Source organism: Gobio gobio, assembly GCF_949357685.1.
Source record: "Gobio gobio genome assembly, chromosome: 12".
In the NCBI taxonomy this organism is placed as follows: Eukaryota; Metazoa; Chordata; class Actinopteri; order Cypriniformes; family Gobionidae; genus Gobio; species Gobio gobio.
This window is the reverse complement of record NC_137105.1, coordinates 5,485,607-5,505,298: the sequence shown is the minus strand read 5'-3', so window position 1 is coordinate 5,505,298 and position 19,692 is coordinate 5,485,607. Positions and strand designations below refer to the sequence as shown.

Here is a 19,692-nt window from a genome sequence, read left to right as displayed (position 1 = left end):
ACCTAAACTTAACAACTAACTATTAATAAACTAGAGGAGTTTATTGAGACAAAAGTCGTAGTTAATAGTGAGAATTGGACATTAAACGAAAGTGTGACCAAAAACACTTTACAATAAGGTCTTATTTGTTAACATTAGTCCATTTGTTTTAATTTCAGGGCAAACATTGTTAATTTTGAGCTTTTTGTGCTATTTTCGTCTTCCCGGTTTAATATCTACATGTCAACGTCACAGGATGTGACATGGCGAAACACGTACAGTAATCATTCATGAGACTACAGGGCCATATCCTATGAGAAGACAATGATTTGTCAATTATTCATGAGACCTTATTGTAGAGTGTTACAAAAACAACAACTTGCTTATATGTTACTAGTTTGCTTATGACATCTCTCAGACAAATCCCTGAATACCAACGATTAGATCCCACAATTTTGGCAGATCTCGTGATTAGTTTTTCCTCTGTAGTGCTTTTGATCTTTCCGATTGTTTTTGTGTGCCGTATGTTTCAGATGGTCAGTGGATGTGCGCTCTAACTATAAGACTGTGCAGTGTCTGATATGTTTGACTTGTTATTTTGAAGCTTTTTTTTTTTTCTTTTCTTTAACTAAACTAGATAAGAAAACGTTGCCGACTTGAAGGACGAGAACTAGAGGAGTACTTGGAAAAAGAGAAAATGAAGAAAGAAGCTGCCAAAAAACTGGAGCAGGCGAAAGAGTGAGTGGAAATGTGTTTGTGACTAAAACACTGTCAGAATGAAAAAAATCTTTGACTCACCCAGAATGCACTGCATATCAAACCAAGTCTTTCTTACAGCACTTATCAAGTGTAGTGTGGGTAATCCTCTGCAAATATTCAAAGGACAGATCCTCACTGAAAAAAAATCTATAGCTATAAATATTTTATGAATCACTCACGCTAGAGCTGCACGATTGGGTCAAAAAGTTATGTTAAACGTTCAACATCTCCTGCTGCCACTGCTTAAAAAAGAAAAAAATCGCTTTGAAACAGCAGCTCTCATATTGATCAGGGTGTGCAAAACCCTTTTCTCCAAAATAATTCATATTTTACCCACGCTCTGTTGCAAATGCTGTTCACATTTATGCCAATTTTGAACCAAAACAAGTCAACTGAATGAAAAATATGAGTGTCTTTTGCTTACCATACCCACATTTACTGTATTTGTTTAAAAATACAGTAAAAACAGTAATATTGTGAATATATTTTCAGATATAATTTATTCCTGAAATTTTCAGCATCATTAGTCCAGTCTTCAGTGTCACATGATCCTTCACAAATCATTCTAATATAATGATTTGCTGCTCAAGAAACATTTATGATTATTATTAATGTTGAAAACAGTTGTGCTGCTTCATATTTTGTGGACATTTGTTTGAAATAGATATTTTGTATCATTATAAATGTATTTACTGTCACTTTTGATCAATTTAATACATTCTTGCTGAATAATAATAATAAATAACTTTTTTTTTCATTTACTTTTTTTTTTTAAATACAATTGTGAATTGTCACATATGTAATATATTCATATTGATAAAATATTACAGTGCACAATAATAAAAGAATACAGTACACAATAAAATGAAATTATATATAAATTAATTATATTTTTATTAATATAGCTATTACAGTTTTATTTTATAATACTTTTGTAATATAAAGTTGATGTGTCCTAATAATGTCCTGAGATATGCTATACTTTGTCTAAAACTACATTTTAAAGTAATTATACAGTCAGTTATGACCCCACATTAATTAAAGGTGCCATGTGTAATATTTATCTTAATATTAATATGAGGATCTATGGACAGAAATGCAATATAATATACATAACTATGTTTTCAGTGGAGTATAAAGACCTTACATAATCAACCGTTATGTTTTTATTATCCTAAGAATGAGCCATTTCTATTTCCATACAGTGCGGGTCCCTTACAGTGAAGCCGCCATTTTGTGCCATAATATTTCTACAGTAGCCTTAAACGAACAAACTTCTCTACAAACTGCTAGTCACTCTCTGCTCTCTCAGACGACGACATCTTTGTCCTGTGTCGGACTATGTGCTTCGAAAGGGAGGGGTGAGCGGTTGCAATTCGCAACCTCGCCACTAGATGCCACTAAAATTGACACATTGCACCTTTAAGAGAATATATTGAATAGTTCTGCGATTAAAAAATCACACCATTTAAATGAACTACAGGATTCAAAAAGGTAATTTAAAATGGTGAAAAACCTAAAATGTACAGTTTTCTTTATGCGTTAATATTGATTTTACCCTAACAATGCTGAGAAAAGCACAGTTCATGAACACGTTGCATGTCAACCACCCTTTTCTGTTGTCGTTTCTTCACTTTTTCGGCTTGTTGATGTTGAAGTTTAATGATCTGTTCAGATCTAATTCACAGCTTTGCATTTGAGGTTCAGTAACGGCATTCTGTGTTCTTGGTCAGGGTGGACTTGGACTCGAGCGATGAGAGCGATATGGAGGACGATCTGGAGCAGCCGGCGGTGGTGAAGACCAAACATCACGACCTGATGATGAAGGGTGAGGGCGGGAGGAAGGGCAGCTTCTTCAAACAGGCCAAGAAATCCTACCCCATGTTCCCTACTCACGAGGAGCGAATCAAATGGGATGAGTACGGAGAAATCATCAGGTGAAGACGAATTATAAAATGGTCAAATGTGTTGCTTCAATGCAATGGAAATCACTTTAGATGGAAGCATCTACCAAATCCATTAATGTAAATGAATTCGAGTTCTTCCTCTTAAAGTGAAGTGATGGAATCAGATGGTAATATATACCATAGTAGTAATGCAGTATTATATGGGTTTGTGCTAATATTTACTATTATATGTCTTGTTTTTTTCCTTAAATGCTCTATTCTAAATCTTCTTTTGTTTGTCATACCAGGGTTATTTTTAACTAAACTAAAACTACTTAAAAAACATATGTTAATCAAAATAAAGCTAATATAAATGTCAGTTTAAAAAACTAAAATTAGAAATGTTGCATTGGCAATAAACTGAAATATGTTTACGTTGAAGCACTAAAAATATTAACTGGAAATAACTAATGACAAACGAACTAAAATTGAATAAAAAATAAATAAACCTAAATAGCAATATTTGACAAATAAGCACAATGAAGTTACTAAAACTAAAATTATAAAATAAAACGCTAATTCAATATATTAATAAAACCATAATAAAACGAACATATCAATGCTTTAAATGCAAGGTTTACACTACACGCTAATAAAAAGCAGTATATTTTGTGAATTCCTGAGAATATGTATTATTATTTCCCCATAAAAAGCTTTGATTTATGTTTATTGTGTAATATTTACGTACCAGTTCTGTATTTTCTGAGGAATGACCTTTGACCTCTGACCCTCAGGCCAGAGGAGTTTCTGGTTCCTGAGCTCCAGGCCACTGAAGAGGAGAAGAGCAAACTGGAGTCTGGACTGATTAATGGAGACGAGCCCATGGAGCAAGACCTGTCTGACGTCCCCACCAAATGCACCAGTAACACACAAACACTAGAGATCAGGTGAGGACTTCATCATGACACTATCAGTCTGACTGTTATTACTAATTATAATGGATGAGTGAAAAAAAAAAAAAAATGTAATACTTGAATGAATATTAACAGTGTAGTTGCTACGGCAGTATTTAGGATCCATTCAATGTATTTGTATAGGCTTTAGATTGTGTTCAGGAAGTCATTCTTGACTCTGGCCTGCAGGGGTCGCTCTCCCTCTTGCATGTTATTGTCACGGATCAGTGTTTGGTAAAAATGTCACGCTTTTGCTGAGATGTAAAATCATAGAGGTATCCTACAGTCACTTAAAAATACACTCACAAACACTCGTGTGCACAATTGTCAGTGTTTGCCATTACGCTGCTGTCAGTTTTAAATGAATAATTGCTCCTTACACTCTTTAATAACCCTCCGTCCATCCCTAATGAATTGCTCTTCTGTGGCTTGGGTGTTTATTTGCTGCTGAACTGGTGCATAATGTGAGTTTAGACTCCATTAGTGATTTTAATCAGCTGAGAAAAGGTTTAAAACATTTGAGTTTTCAGCGTCTGTCATCTCACTATACGAGGACATGAACACATGAACTGGCCCTCTGAGAGTCTCTTTATCAGCTTTTTACCATTTAATTTGATAAAAACTATTGTTATAATCATATACACACAGAAACTCAAAGGTCTTCATGACAATCCGTCAAAATGAGAGTTCAGTTTAACTTGAAATTGTGACAGAAATGTAGCCTATTACTATTGTACAGTAGAATGTACTTCTCAAAATAATAATAACAACTTTATTTTTAAAGGCATAATCACACTATTTTCTTCCATGTTTTAATTTTAACAGGAAACCTCTGTTGTGCTGCACTTTGTTTGCCAAAACATAAAAGGAATTGTAACATTTTGATTTGACTAAATTTTAAAATATTAAATTGTTCATGTTTTATGCCTTCTTTTGATTACCACCGTTTTTGATCAATCCAGAAAATCTAAAACACAACAAAACAGAAAAAAAACTAATCATATGGCAATATTATTGTGGAAAATGTAATAACATTTTAAAGGGGTGGTTGATTATGATTTGGCTTTTTTAAAGCTACACTGGTTAACTTTTTTAGTTTATTCTTAGCTAAAAACACTTAGTTCTTTCAAAAATATATGTGCTCATTAATGTATATTTACTTCTTTCAAGTAATAAAGTATTCTCGTAAGTTTATAATATGCCATTGAAAATACATACGGGTGAGGGGTTCGAATGCCGGTCGCCATGTTGCCCCTCCATTTTGAAAGTACATTAGCCAAAGAGGGACATACCCGTAAATTCAAGCTTCGCCTTTCGCGTTTTAACACTCGATGGCACCGTGTCGAATGTGGACGAGGTCGAACTGGAAGCCATGTTAATCTTGGACTAAATCGGCCACCGTAGGAGTTAAAACGAAATCGGAATTGAGAGGAACAGAAACAAAAATTCTCTGGATGGTCATATACCTTTTCACCGCTAGATGGGGGAAAATATCACACAGTGTAGCTTTAACGTTAGTTAGTTTGTAATTTTGCTGTTTGAGCATAAACAACATGTGCAAAGTTACAAAGCTCAAAGTTCAAAGCAAAGGGATATATTTTCCTTTTAAGAAATCGTTTTTTTAAGAACTACAACAAACGGCTGCTAGAGACTACAACGAGCTTCTTCGCGGGTTAGTGACATCACAAACCCTGAAATTTACATAAACCCGCCCCTGGGTACACGCAACAAAGGGGGTGAGATTATCAGGACAGAATATGCTAATCAATGACTTGAAGATAGTTAACTCATAAATTCCTCAACTAACCCTTCAGAAGCGTCCTGTCTCATTCTACATGTTGTCTCTTGTTCTTGAGTCTCTCCATCATTGTCCGACTCCGGTTTGAACATAAAAGGCTGAACAGTTTCATTGCCTGTCTGCATGAGGCTTCATCCACACGTACACGGGTATTTTTATATACAGTTTTTTCTTTTCCCTCCTCAGTTTAAATAAAATCACATCCACATAAAAACGCAAAACACACTATGAAGCGCTGTCAAGAGCATGCCAAACCAACAGGTGGCAATATAACCCTAACCGTAAAGCCATGTGGGCCAATCAGAAGCCTGGAAAAAAAGCCAAAATCTCCGGTTTCACTGTCCACACGACAACACTGCAATATTTTCACCCTGGCAGGACTAAGAAGCTTAGTTTCAGTGTCCGGATACTGGGTTTGTGTGTGGTTGAACAGCCAAACCGCAAAGAAAAAGCTACGGTTTTGGTAATCAAAGCTGCTAACATACATAAGCTTTTGATGCTCCGCCCCATGAGCAGCAGCTCATTTGCATTAAAAGGGACACACACAAAAACAGCACATTTATGCTCACCCTCAAAAAGTGACAATTTTAACATGCTATAAAAAAATATCTGTGGGGTATTTTTAGCTAAAACTTCACATGCACACTCATCAGAGACTTATTTTACATCTTGTAAAAAGGGGCAATCAACCACCCCTTGTCCCTTAGGTTTTATGAATTCAATTTATTAGAAATGCTTTTAGATTATTAAAATGTAACCATTAAAGCATATGCTTATTCACTGTTATAATTATGAGGGTGTCCTTGGAAAATGTCCTCCCCTGTAAGGTGTCTCTGTCCACAGAAAGAACTCCTGTGTCAACATAAAATATTTGCTAACATTTACTATTTTTTGATAAATGTTAGTTTTGTGTTGGAAATTAGTAAAAGGACTTTCCATGTAAAATCTCTTCAAACAAGAAAATGATTTGTTATTTTGTATATATTGTGCAATATTCTGTTACACCACAGACTTTAAAGGGATAGTTCACCCGAGAATGAAAGTTCTGTCATTTACTGGGAACAAAATGAAGATCTTTTTGATGAAATCAAAAACGCTTTCAGTCCTAAATGATGACCGAACTAACCATTTAAATAAAAAGTTATATTAGTTATGAAGTAGTTATGATTATTATGTAATTTGTTAGGTATGTTTTGGTAAAAAAAATTTAAATGTGGTTGCATTCATCTATATACTGCAACTTTGAGTATAAAGTAAATTTATTTATTATATAGCTTAATCTTAGGTCAAATAATTAGTCAAATTCATCTTTGTATGTGTTGTGGTTAGGGTGACCACCTGTCCCGCTTTGCGTTGTACCGCACAGCATTTTCACCCCTTGTCCCGCATGTCACATATTGAGAAAATGTCCCGCATTTTCACCAGTCTGTTGATTTTTAATGATCATATTGAGAAAACATGCATGCGTTCTTTTGCCTTTTTAAGAAAGCATTTTATTTATTATTTTTGCGGCATCGTTTTTCACCTATATTTAACAGCGCTTCGTCAGAAGTAACATCCCGCCTCACACAAATACAAAAAACGTTTTTTAAACCATATCCAATGGTTGAAAAGAAAGGAGTAAACACGGTCACTAGTAGGTTGTGACTGTCAATCAAAATGTGGAGCGGTGATTCGTTCCATGTGTTCCCTGTCAGAAAACGAATGGATAGTTCTGTATATATATATATATATATATATATATATATATATATATATATATATATATATATATATATAGAACTGTTTCAAAAGTAGTTATCTGCATGATGCCTGCTGCCTTTGGGCTCAGTGATGTTGAATTTAAGATTATACAACAGTTTCAGGTTATGTTTTAGTGTTGGTAACATGTCCCACATTGTCCCACATAAACTTAGTAATCGTCCCACATTTGGTTTGTTTGATGGTGGTCACCCTAGTTGTGGTGATACTTTTTTTTTAAATGAATATTGTATTGTTTGGTCATACTTCTGGTAGAATGACCCAGATACAGCATTCAGAGTCCTTCATTCATCTGTTGTGTCTCAGAGCTCGAGTCTCCTACATCGATTATGAGGGCCGTTCTGACGGGGACTCCATTAAGAAGATCATAAACCAGATGAAACCCAGACAGCTAGTCATCGTTCACGGCCCGCCTGAGGCCAGCCAGGACCTGGCCGAGTCCTGCAAGGCCTTCAGCGGGAAAGACATCAAAGTTTACATGCCAAAACTGCAGGAGACGGTGGATGCCACCAGCGAGACACACATTTACCAGGTAATGCTTCTCTCTGTATGGTTTTAAGATTCAGATATGTATTCTTTTCTAAATACATTTGAAAATAAACCATACAAAAGTTTATAAGTCTTATAATATTAGTCAAGTTTCCACCCTTAAAGGAACACTCCACTTTTTTTGAAAATAAGCTCATTTTACAAGTCCCCTAGAGTTAAATAGTTGAGTTTTACCGTTTTTGAATCCATTCAGACGATCTTTGTATTTGGCGGTAGCACTTTTAGCATAGCTTAGCATACATCATTGATTCTAAACAGTCCATTTGCATCTCTTTCAAAAAATGACCAAAGACACTTTCAATATTTTTCCTATTTAAAACTTGACTCTTCTACAGTTACATTGTGTGCTAAGACCAATTGAAAATGAAAAGTTGCGATTTTCTACACCTATATGGCTAGGAACTACTTTCTCATTCCTGCGTAATAGTCGCGGATCTTCGTGGCCGTACCATGGCTGCAGCAGCGCAATGATTGGTTGGTATTCTGTGAAACATGGTGGTAGTTACACCTTCGAACTTACTATCACAGCCCTTTACAACACACAGAACCATGGCTAATCACACAGCTAAATCCACAACACAATTTGTCGGCTGCAAGCCTGAAACTTTCTCTGCAACTACACAAACTTAGTGCCGGTCACATTGAAAGTTACCTAGCTGGGCTACTTTCAGGCGCTGTAATATCATTGCGCCGCTGCAGCCATGGTACAGCCGCGAAGATCCGCGACTATTACGCAGGAATGAGAAAGTAGTTCCTAGCCATATAGGTGTATAAAATCGCAACTTTTCATTTTCAGTTGGTCTTAGCACACGATGTAACTGTAGAAGAGTCAAGTTTTAAATAGGAAAAATATTGAAAGTGTCTTTGGTTATTTTTTGAATGAGATGCTAATGGACTGATCAGAATCAATGATGTATGCTAAGCTATGCTAAAAGTGCTACCGCCAAATACAAAGACCGGCTGAATGGATTCAAAAACGGTAAAACTCAACTATTTAACTCTAGGGGACTTGTAAAATGAGCCTATTTTCAAAAAAAGTGGAGTGTTCCTTTAAAATGAATCAGGCCTTTAAGTCACACTTGTGGTGGTCCCGATCAAAAATGACAAATATATATATATATATATATATATATATATATATTGGTATTGATATTATAAATAACTGGCTTATAAATCTCCCGTTATGCTAAATCACCAAATAGTGGATTCAATCTTTTTCTCAACTTCTTTTCTTTCAATCAGGGCAGGTTTTGTATTTATTTTTGGATCGTATGAGAGTAAAGTTCATCTCTGTGAAAAAGAAAGCCTGTAATACTCAAAATATAGTGTGTGAGCGCACGCCTGAATGTGTGTGCGCGGTAGTGCGAGTGTGCATGTACCAACACATGCAAAGGTCCGAGTGAGGCCTTTATCTTTGCAAGCACACATGTAAATATGTGAACATGAATATGATGAACATGTTCCTGAACACTTAATGGTTCTCTTATGTTCGATCTCCCCCATTCATATTTAATGGATGGCCATTGTTGACCAATATAAGCTGAGATCAATATTTGGTGTTAATATAGCGTAATGTATATTTTCTGTTGACCTGTCATTTTTAAAGGGAAACAGCATAACAAGTAGGGCTGGACCAGAATATTTGAATATTCGTTCGATGGGTTGGTATTCGATTTTCAATTTTGGGATTTAAATATACTTCTTTTTTTTCGCCCATACCTAGCATCCTCCTCAAAACGGTTCTCATTCACGCTTGCATATATTTACACTATAACATCTGGCGAAATACAATACTCTTTCTTGTACAATTATCTTCTAGTCTAGTCTAGTTTTTAATAGGATGGACAGTTGAATAGACACCCAACCTCATTATACTTAAAGGGTAACTTCAGTGATTTAGCATTAAGCTTTGTATCAGTAGAAAACAGGTAGTATATTCAAATTATGGTACTTTCCCCCCTCATATCCCCCTGAGACGAGATAATTATGCATTTTATTTCTGGAAAAAACCCTCAATGACGCAAATATCATCATTTTGCGTCATCGGAGGACTTTTTGGCCAGAAGCTAAAGACTACAGCCAGTAGATGGAGCTGTTCCGCATGTTATCAACCCGCCCACAGGGGAGAGATCTCACGCACAGAACTTCAACTTTTCAATGAATTCCTGTGATAGTTTAGCTTCCATATGCGATCTGAGAACGTGCCAGACTGGCGCTGAACGTTACCTCAGCTCTGCTCCGCTCTTCGTGAGGAATGAAATCTGACTCCTGCTGCGTCTGTGCCGTGACTTTCGTTCGGCTCACTCACACTTTATTGAAAAGACACGTTCAGTTTTTAATTGTAGTGTTTATTCTCTAACTGAACGAAAACATTGTATTACTATGAAGATCAAAACGACGGTGTACGGCACATATGTCAGAGTCAAGGCCCGCGGGCCACATCCGGCCCGCGAGAAGGTTTTTTACGGCCCCTGGGATGATCTTGATTTATTATTAGAACCGGCCCGCAGACCGCAGCAAGCCGGCAGCCCGCAGATCTTTTACACGCACCAATACTACATTTCCCACAATGCAACGGTGACGCACCGAGCAGTAGGCTGCTTCATTTCAATATTTATTGGCACAGCAGTCGTCAGCATCACAGTAAAATTAGACATGTAAAATTAAAATTAGACATGTAAAATTAGACACAGTAAAATTTCATGGCTGCCAGACCATGAAAGAGAAGCACTCTACCAGTGCGTTCCCGAGCGCACAGTTGGCTGATAAAATAGGTATGCTTGCCGCTGACTTTCGACGCCGATTTGCTGACTTTGAAGCACAAAAAAGCAGGTTGGAACTGCTCGGTAACCCATTTGCTGTTGACGTGGAAAGCTCACCACCAAACCTCCAAATGGAGTTGATTGACCTCCAATGCAATGATGCACTGAGGGCAAAATATGCGGCAGTGGGTGCTGCGGAGTTCGCCCGTTTCCTCCCCGACACAATGCCCCAGCTGCGCATCCAGGCTGCTCAAACGTTGTCTATGTTTGGCAGCACATACCTGTGTGAACAACTGTTTTCTTTGATGAACCTGAACAAAACATCACACAGAAGTCGACTTACTGCTGAACACCTCCACTCAATTCTGAGGATTTCCTCAGCTCAGAGCCTTACCCCGAACATTGATGAACTTGTGGAAAAGATGGGACACCACCAAGTATCAACCTCAAACAAGTGAACATTACTGTGCAATCACATATTTAGAGTTTTTACTCAGTTCAAGTTTAAAAGTTAAAGTTTAATATTTGTTTTCACTGCATGTTACTTCTCCTTAAACAAAGTGTTGTTTTTGATTAATAGATTTTTGCACTTTATTTTATTGTATTTCAATCCAATTATATTTTAAAAATATTTCAGTTGAGTGGATGATAGAAAATTGCTATTATTGTTTTTTTCTTTGAAGTAAATTTAGCCCACTTTTGCTAAAATAGAAAATATAGGCTACTGATGGTGCCTTGAATACCGGTTTCTTTCATTTAATGTTCATGTTATGGGGATTTTTATATAAAGGAAATTTGTCTTTTGTGTCTGTTGAAAATTAAAGATTACTGACAGAGCCATAAGAAAATATTGCTTTATTTATCTGATCATATTGGAATATATTTGTTAGGTTTTCAGTAGGTTCAATTAGGTTCACTAGACTATATGCGTCATTTAAAAATTTTTCAATGAACATTCGAACAGTTCGGCCCTCGGCTTGTAGCTAAATTTTTTATTTGGCCCTCCGTCCATTTGACTTTGACACCCCTGGTGTACGGAGTGGCCTCGTAGGGCAGCAAAGCAAGTGCATTCTGGGAGTTGTTGTCTTTCATCCACATGAGACAAAAATACATTTTCTGTCTTTTCTCAGTCTAGAAGGCACCAAATTCAAAAATAATTTCACATTTCTACTACATAAATGACCCAGTTTAAATACAAAGCTTAATGCTAAATCACTGAAGTTACCCTTTAAGAAATATATTTGCTTTTTCTTCAGCTGAAAACTCATCTCTTCCGTGAGCACTTAATCTCATCTTAAAAAACAAAACAAAAATACTATTTATTTTTTCCTCTATTCCCTCCCTATTCTAGCAAGAACTATTAACCCAAAACGAACACTAAACATTGGCTTTACTAGTAGCCAAATCACACACAGAACCATGTTTAGCATGCCTGTAGATAAACAATACATAAAAGCTCTAATCAAAGAATCATTTACGCTAATGCCCAGTTCACTGTTGAAATTTTAACGTTAGTGTTTGTAACGTTAGGTGTTCGTCGGATAACGTTAAGTATGAATGAGCATTTAACAAATGCTCCCCCGTCCCTAGAAAGGCTGAACAAAGCAAGTACCCCAGACCTGCAATCCGGATGAAAAAACAGCGTTTCGTCGGCATTGCAGCAACACCACTCCAGCCTACTAACCACAACAACGCAGCGATACAAAATGGCCTCGCCCTCCCTTATTTCATATTCTCGGAGGAGGGGTTTATGTAAATATTGGGGCTGGTGATGTCAGAAACCCTGGAGGAATGTCTGTAGTTCCTACTGGCCGTTTGCTGTAGTTCTTAGAAACTGAATTCTTCAAAAGCAAATATCTCCCTTTGCTTTAAACTTTGAACGTTGTAACTTTGCAGATGTTGTTTATGCTCAAGCAGCAACATTACACACTAGCTAAAGTTAGAATAGTGAAATCGTGGTTTACCACCCCTTTAATGAGAAAGACAACAACAAAACAGTACAATGACAAACTCACTTAAATTTCCGCTTTAACATTTAGCTTTGAAACCAAATCTTCCGCGATCACGCTGCACGTTCAGTTTTTAATTGTAGTTAATCTGTTCTCTAACGGAACAAATTTTTACTACTATAAAATATCAAAATGACGGTGGGCAAGTGATGTAACCGGTGTTATGCCTGAACACCGGTAACACCGACTATCACAGCAAGTCTAATTTTACCCGTCATTATCAATCTAAATTAATCTAGTGTGAAATATAGTTGTTACTGGGACATAGTGGGACACTAGTGCAATGTCTGTTCTCGGAGCATATAAGCCCTGCCCGTGTTAGGTGCACTGCTTTTCCAGATTCCTGCTTTTATTAGAGAGAAGAATATGTTCAGCCCCTTCCCTCCGAAGCTTCGAATATTTGGTGTTGATTGATTACTACCGAAGCTTCGAAGCTCAAAAAATTTTATTCGGACAAGCCCTAATAACAAGGTGGAGGGGGAAAAAAAAATCACAAAAATCCTTAAATGTTTTTGGTTAAGTAGTCATTCCCTGGGTGAGTAAAGTCAGGAAGTTTTAGTCAAATGTAATTTAACATTAACGTACATTTTCAGGAAAAAGAAATACCTCTCCAGGTCAAAATGACCCGAATACGTTAAATATTAGTGTTAAATATCAGTGAAAATTTAGAAAAAACACTTTTTCATTGTATTTTATTCCTATTAATATTGTTTTACACAACCATTTTTTCGCCATTTCTAATCACCGTGACTGATTCACTATTTTTATTTATTTTTCAAATGCTATAACAAATTAACTTTTTAAAAATATAAATATTCAATTTAGTCTCATTTAATATGAGGTTATATAAAGAGGTGAACTCATCTTACTGCTCAATATATAAATATTAAAGCTACACTGTGTAACTTTTTTTGTTTATTCTTAGCTAAAAACACTTAGTTCTTTAAAAAATATGTGCTCATTAATGTATATTTACTTCTTTCAAGTAATAAAGTTTTCTCGTAAGTTTATAATATGCCATTGAAAATACATACGGGTGAGGGGTTCGAATGCGGGTCGCCATGTTGCCCCTCCATTTTGAAAGTACATTAGCCAAAGAGGGACATACCCGTGAATTCAAGCTTCGCCTTTCGCGTTTTAACACTTGATGGCACCGTGTCGAATGTGGACGAGGTCGAACTGGAAGCCATGTTAATCTTGGACTAAATCGGCCACCGTAGGAGTTAAAACGAAATCGGAATTGAGAGGAAGAGAAACTAATATTCACTGGATGGTCATATACCTTTTAACCGCTAGATGGGGGAAAATATCACAGTGTAGCTTTAAGATATATTCAGCAAATGTTCTGGGTGCTTTGAGTTGTGAATGCTTCAAAAGAGAAAAATTGATATGATTCCCTTTTAAGTATAATTTTAACTTTGACTACAAAGTGAAATATTGACCGCCTGATGAATGTCGCTGTAGGTCAGACTGAAGGACTCTCTAGTCAGCTCGCTGCAGTTCTGTAAAGCCAAAGACACAGAGCTGGCCTGGATCGACGGCGTTCTGGATATGCGGGTGGAAAAGGTGGACACGGGTGTCATCGCGGAGATGGGAGAAGCGAAAGAGGAGACGGAGGATGGGGAACAACCGGCCATGGACGTCACGCCGGACCTCACGACTGAGCCCAGCGTCGTGGCTAACCAGCGGGCCATGAAGACTCTCTTTGGAGAGGATGAGCGGGAGATCTCAGAGGAGAGCGACGTCATACCCACACTGGAACCACTGCCTACTAATGAGGTGAGTGAGAGGTTACAAACGACATAAAGGAGAAGTTTAACATGGAAATTATGTTTGTTTGTTAGAGAAAATGAGAGAGGATAGGGGGAAATAAATGAAGTGGAACTAGGACTGCACAATTTGAGGGAATTGTTTTTTTTTTTTTACATTTAAAAATTGTGATTGCATTCAAAAATGTGTGATTTACACAAGTGTGTGATTTGTAAAGCTGTGCAATTAAACAATAGTCTTAAAGGGTTAGTTCACCCAAAAATGAAAATTCTGTCATTAATTACTTACCCTCATGTCGTTCGATACCCGTAAGACCTCCGTTCGTCTTCGGAACAGAAATGAAGATATTTTAGTTGAAATCTGATGGCTCTGAAAGGCCTCCATTGGCACAATGCACGGTTCACTCTCAAGACCTTTAAAAGGTACTAAAGACGTCGTTACAAAGTCCATCTCACTACAGTGGTTCTAAAATAACTTTATGAATCGGCGACAATAGTTTTTGTGCGCAAAAAAACCCTAAATAACGACTTACCTAGTGATAACGATTTCAAAACAAGGCATCATGAAGCTTCGAAGCGTAATGAATTAGTGAGTCGAATCATGATTCGGATCCCGTGTCAAACCGCCAAACTGCTGAAATTTGGCGATTCAAACTGCTGAATCGACTCACTGATTCATAACACTTCGAAGCTTACGGGTGTCGAATGACATGAGGGTAAGTAGTTAATGACAGAATTTTCATTTTTGGGTGAACTAACCCTTAACTTCTTCCTTAAACCATCAAACTTTTAAAGCTTTCTGTTGATAATCACTTCTCATTACATTATGAGAAGATTGTTGGTGCATGTTGCATTCCCGAATGCACGTTAAATCGAACCAAACTATAACTTAACTAAACTTAAAGCGGCCATAATGAGCAGTTCATGTGTAAGAAACACAGAAACACAGCGCATAAATGTATTCACTTAAATTGCAGCCTTCGTGATTTCATAATAGCACTACGTTTATTTTGAGTTGTCGTGCAGCCCTAGGTACAAAGAGAGTGATTTACAATATAAATTGGGTTAAACTAAGCTCATGATGAAGGTAAAAATGTACGATACAGTTCATCAGACATCAGCGGAAAGACTTTAAAATAGATCTGCTGACTGAAGAAGCAGGACGAAACATCTCATTAAACACTCTGAGATGAACAGATAAGGTGTTATATTACATGGCTCTCTGAAACACTTGATTCTGATTGGTTAGGCGTGACATTCCAAGGTCAGTTATTGCCCAATAATGATCATCGTCAATAGCAGCGCTGTATAATTATGCTCATCTGGATATTTAAAGGGATAGTTCACCCAAAAATTAAAACTAGTCATCCTAGGTGTATATGACATTCTTCTTTCAGACGAATAAAATCAGAGTTATATTAAAGATGTCCTGGCTCTTCCAAGCTTTATAATGGCATTGACTTGTTGATTCGTTTTTTAAGTCCATAAAAGTGCATCTATCCATCATATAACTACTCCACACGGCTCTGGGGGGGTAATACTTACTCTTTCGCTGTAAGACCTGTGTACCGCTGACCCCCGAAAGCTAGTTATATTAGTCTATAAAGTTTTAAATATGGATATTTTCCTCTCACAAATGTGCCAATTTGCTTCACAAGGCCTTTATTAACCCCCCCGGGGCCGTGTGGAGCAGTTATATGATGGATAGATGCACTTTTATGGACTTCATTATCCCTTAAATGTCTGTTTTGTTTGAACTTGTTTGTTCGTCTAGGCTCAAAGCTGTTTGCTAGTGAAGCTTCATGTTTTATGAGCTAATAAAATATTACAACTCTAATCAATGTGTAATCAGTGGGGATGATGTACATCCAGCCGGTTGTCATCACAAAATAAAACCCCTGTCAGAGTGTATATTGCGATAACAACCTGCTGGATGTTCATTATCCCTTACTAATTGAGTACGCATTGGTAGTAACATGTGAAATAACACGTGTTCTTCACAGGTCCCAGGTCATCAGTCTGTGTTCATCAACGAACCGCGACTGTCGGACTTTAAGCAGGTTCTGCTGCGCGAAGGGATCCAGGCGGAGTTTGTGGGCGGAGTTCTGGTGTGTAATAATATGGTCGCTGTCAGGAGGGTGAGTTGAATCAGATTACACCTCACGATATGCAAATCATCTGTAATGAGTGTTTGATTAGCGGACTGCACATTCATTAGTGAATGCATACAATCACGATGTGTTCTTGGGCTTAATCTGGATCCTGCAATTCTGGGACGTCACATTTGAGATGCATTTGTGCAATGAACTGTACATTTTTAATTAAAAAGTGAAATTATAAAAATGGTATCTATTAGGGTTGTGCGCAGTGACTAACGACCTCTCGGGCAGCTATTCCAGTCATGCAAGTGCAGCTCCTATCTCTTTGAATGGAGAAACATCAAATTCTCCAAAGTTGTTTAGCAAACTTACGATTAAATTATATGAAATCACCAATCAAATCTGACAATCATTAATTTAGTTTCTAAATGCTCAAATCATGACAAACTGCATTTAACAGAAGAGACTATTTCTATGGCCTTGTTTACAGCTGGTATTAAGATACGTTTTACACAATGACGGATAGAGAAGTGATGGGTCGTTGCCCGTTGATCACGCCTCTTGTGGTCTGATTGGTTGAAGGACTATCAAATTGCGTACAGAGTCATTTAATTTATGCTCGTTTACCACGCCTCTTGTGCAGTAGAAAATGCATAGCAGATTCCCCAGACCAATGTTCAATCTTAAATTGAGCTTGGTCTGGTGATAGCCATACCATCATATGTAGCTACGCACATACAGCGAGCGCATTTAGCCCAGCAGACAGCATTGTTTTGGAAGTTCGGTCTCGAAATGTAGGCTACGTCATAAAAGCTGTCCAATCAGGTTGTGAACATATTCCTATGCCTTTAGCTTCTGTATCTTTCGGTTTGGTGTTGAATGCAATGTGAACGCTAAGCAGACCAGGACTACATTTACACAAACCGAACTATAAGTGTGAACACACCCTTAAAGGTCCCATGGCATGGATTTTTTATTTTATTTTATAATGTATTCTGAGGTGTACTTATATTGTTAGTATGATTTTTACATCATAAAATGTCATAATTTAGAAATAAAAGGCATTTTTTCTATACTGATGTTTGCCCTCTGGCTGAATGCCCTGTTTCAAGAGGCATGTCTACTGTGAGACTTCAGTAAAAACGCCCACTGTTGTGATTGGCTGACATCTTTGCATTTGAAATGAGTATTAGATCTTGTAGCGGAGGGGGTGTGGTTTAACAAGGTCTACGAGGCACAAGGCTGTGCCAGAGAGACGGATGTCACTTCTCATCAGTTCTCTCAGCACGTCTCAGTTTAGTGAACTGTTGTAGTTACAGCATATACTTCAGGTTATTAGTCTATTTCTAGTCGGAGGGACTGTCACTCATGTCAGAAAGTTAGTAACTTAAGTAAATTATGGATCAGCGCTGACTGGAGACGCAAACCGTTTAGAACGATTCAGTCCGATTTGGTGAACTGGTTCGACCGGTTCACTAAAAAGAACCGGTTCAAAAAAACACTTTGTTCGCGAACCGGACATCACTAATGGACCAGAGATGGAGAAATTGCTAACAAAGTGATATTGTACTGAGTTGTGAGAGTTTATTGTGTTTGTATCTGAGAGTTCTGAATAAACACGAGTCCCAGTCACGCCGAGCCGTCTTCCTCCTTATTACCAACTCTGTAACACATGTAATGTACCATTACAGGAGATGAATGAGTTACGAGTAAGTGTTGATTATAGCATTATTTTTAGATATTTTCCTATCATATGAAAAGCGTCAACATTGAGTACACAGCACAAACAAAGACACAACAGAAGTAATCAAATGTAATCTAGTTTATTGTGGGGAAAGCTGGCTAGCCTAGCCCGGAGACCCTCACGCTTACCCATGAAATGAAAATGTCATGCCATGGGACCTTTAATACCAGGTGTAAACGGCCTAAAGCTACCGGGACTTCTAACAGCAGCTGCATTGACACGATGTCCCAATTGACCTCTTTTAATTAGAAGGCAGGATGTATTCCATCATATTGTGCATATTGCACTTTCTCCCTTTCATACTAATATGAGTGCACCGTCTTTGTATATTTATATTATTTTAAGTCTGTGGAACAATATATCAACAGGAAACTACCACGAAGTGACCTTTTTGTGTTAAAATCATCTTGAGACTCCAGCGTTTCGCTGTTTTTGTATGCAAGAACACATGCTGTGTGAACGCCCCCATCATGCTCACCTGAACACCTCACTGCGTGCTGTACAACACTGACCTCCCTGACCTCTCTCTCTCTCTCTCTCTCTCTCTCTCTCTCTCTCTCTCTCTCTCTCTCTCTCTCTCTCTCTCTCTCTCAGACGGAAGCGGGCCGCATCTGTCTGGAAGGCTGCCATTGTGATGACTACTACAGGATTCGTGAGCTGTTGTATCAGCAGTACGCTGTCGTTTAGCTCTTCAGTGCTGAAGGGCTCTCATTCAGCGCCAGTCGTACCCTTATTTTCCTTTTGTAGGTTGTCAGTTGTGTACATTTTATTATTGTTTCCCTGCACATTTAAATGACAGCCTCGAAGTGACCCAAAATGAGAGCGTCTGTCACGACTGTAGAAGAATCGTTGCTATTATGATTTTGTTCAGAACTGCTGGATGCAAAGACACGTTTAGCCTTTTTTTACCCCTTATTTTGTTCACAGATAAACTTCCGTTTTTGTAATGAAATGTTGTCAATGTGGGTTTGTGCATTTACCTTCTTTCGGATGCTTTTATCTAAAGTAGGGGTGTGCTATATTGACAAAAAAAAAAAAATGATATCTCGATATTGTCTGTTATTTTATCAATAACGATAATTTGACAATACCTTGGGAAGTTTAGGACAGAGACTCGCAAAGCTTTTGATATCTTCATATTCTGTGCGTGGTCAGTTCGCAGCAGTGACAGAAATGATCTTTTCCAAGAAGTTTTATTTTTGAACTTTTATGGGCATTTTACCTTTTAGAAAGCCATTTTTCTAACCTAATTAAATGTATGCATCATCTTTTGCTTCTCAATTCTTACATTGAATCAATAAATTCAATTAGAATAATAAGACACAATAGGGCTGTTACCAATCGAAATCACTATCAACAAAATTAATCTTTGCAATGAACAGGAAACACAGAAGCTGCATCTGAAGTGGCATTTAGATCATTTACACAGATGTTTAATGCAGCTCAGCTGCAGTTACAAATGCATAAATAATGTTTTGTTTTAAACATTAAGGGCTCTATCATACACCCGGCACAATGTGACTCCAGGCAAGTGTGTTTTGCTAGTTTCAGCCCGACGCAGTTACACTGTAATCAATCAGGTCTCTTGGAAATTTTCTAGTGACCGATCACATCTACATTTTTC

At 37.4% G+C, this 19,692-nt stretch overlaps 1 protein-coding gene across 1 annotated transcript in view; it reads left to right on the top strand.

The window, feature by feature from the left end:
* cpsf2 (cleavage and polyadenylation specific factor 2) overlaps nt 1-19,336 on the top strand; it is a 31,340-nt gene extending 12,004 nt beyond the window's left edge. The window contains exons 9-15 of the mRNA XM_079830747.1: nt 617-717; nt 2,472-2,675; nt 3,419-3,571; nt 7,443-7,668; nt 13,921-14,235; nt 16,229-16,363; nt 18,663-19,336. Coding sequence (XP_079686873.1) covers nt 617-717; nt 2,472-2,675; nt 3,419-3,571; nt 7,443-7,668; nt 13,921-14,235; nt 16,229-16,363; nt 18,663-18,755 — 1,227 coding nt within the window. The 3' untranslated portion in view covers nt 18,756-19,336. The remainder of the gene's footprint in view (nt 1-616; nt 718-2,471; nt 2,676-3,418; nt 3,572-7,442; nt 7,669-13,920; nt 14,236-16,228; nt 16,364-18,662) is intronic.
* Nucleotides 19,337-19,692: the final 356 nt, after the last annotated feature.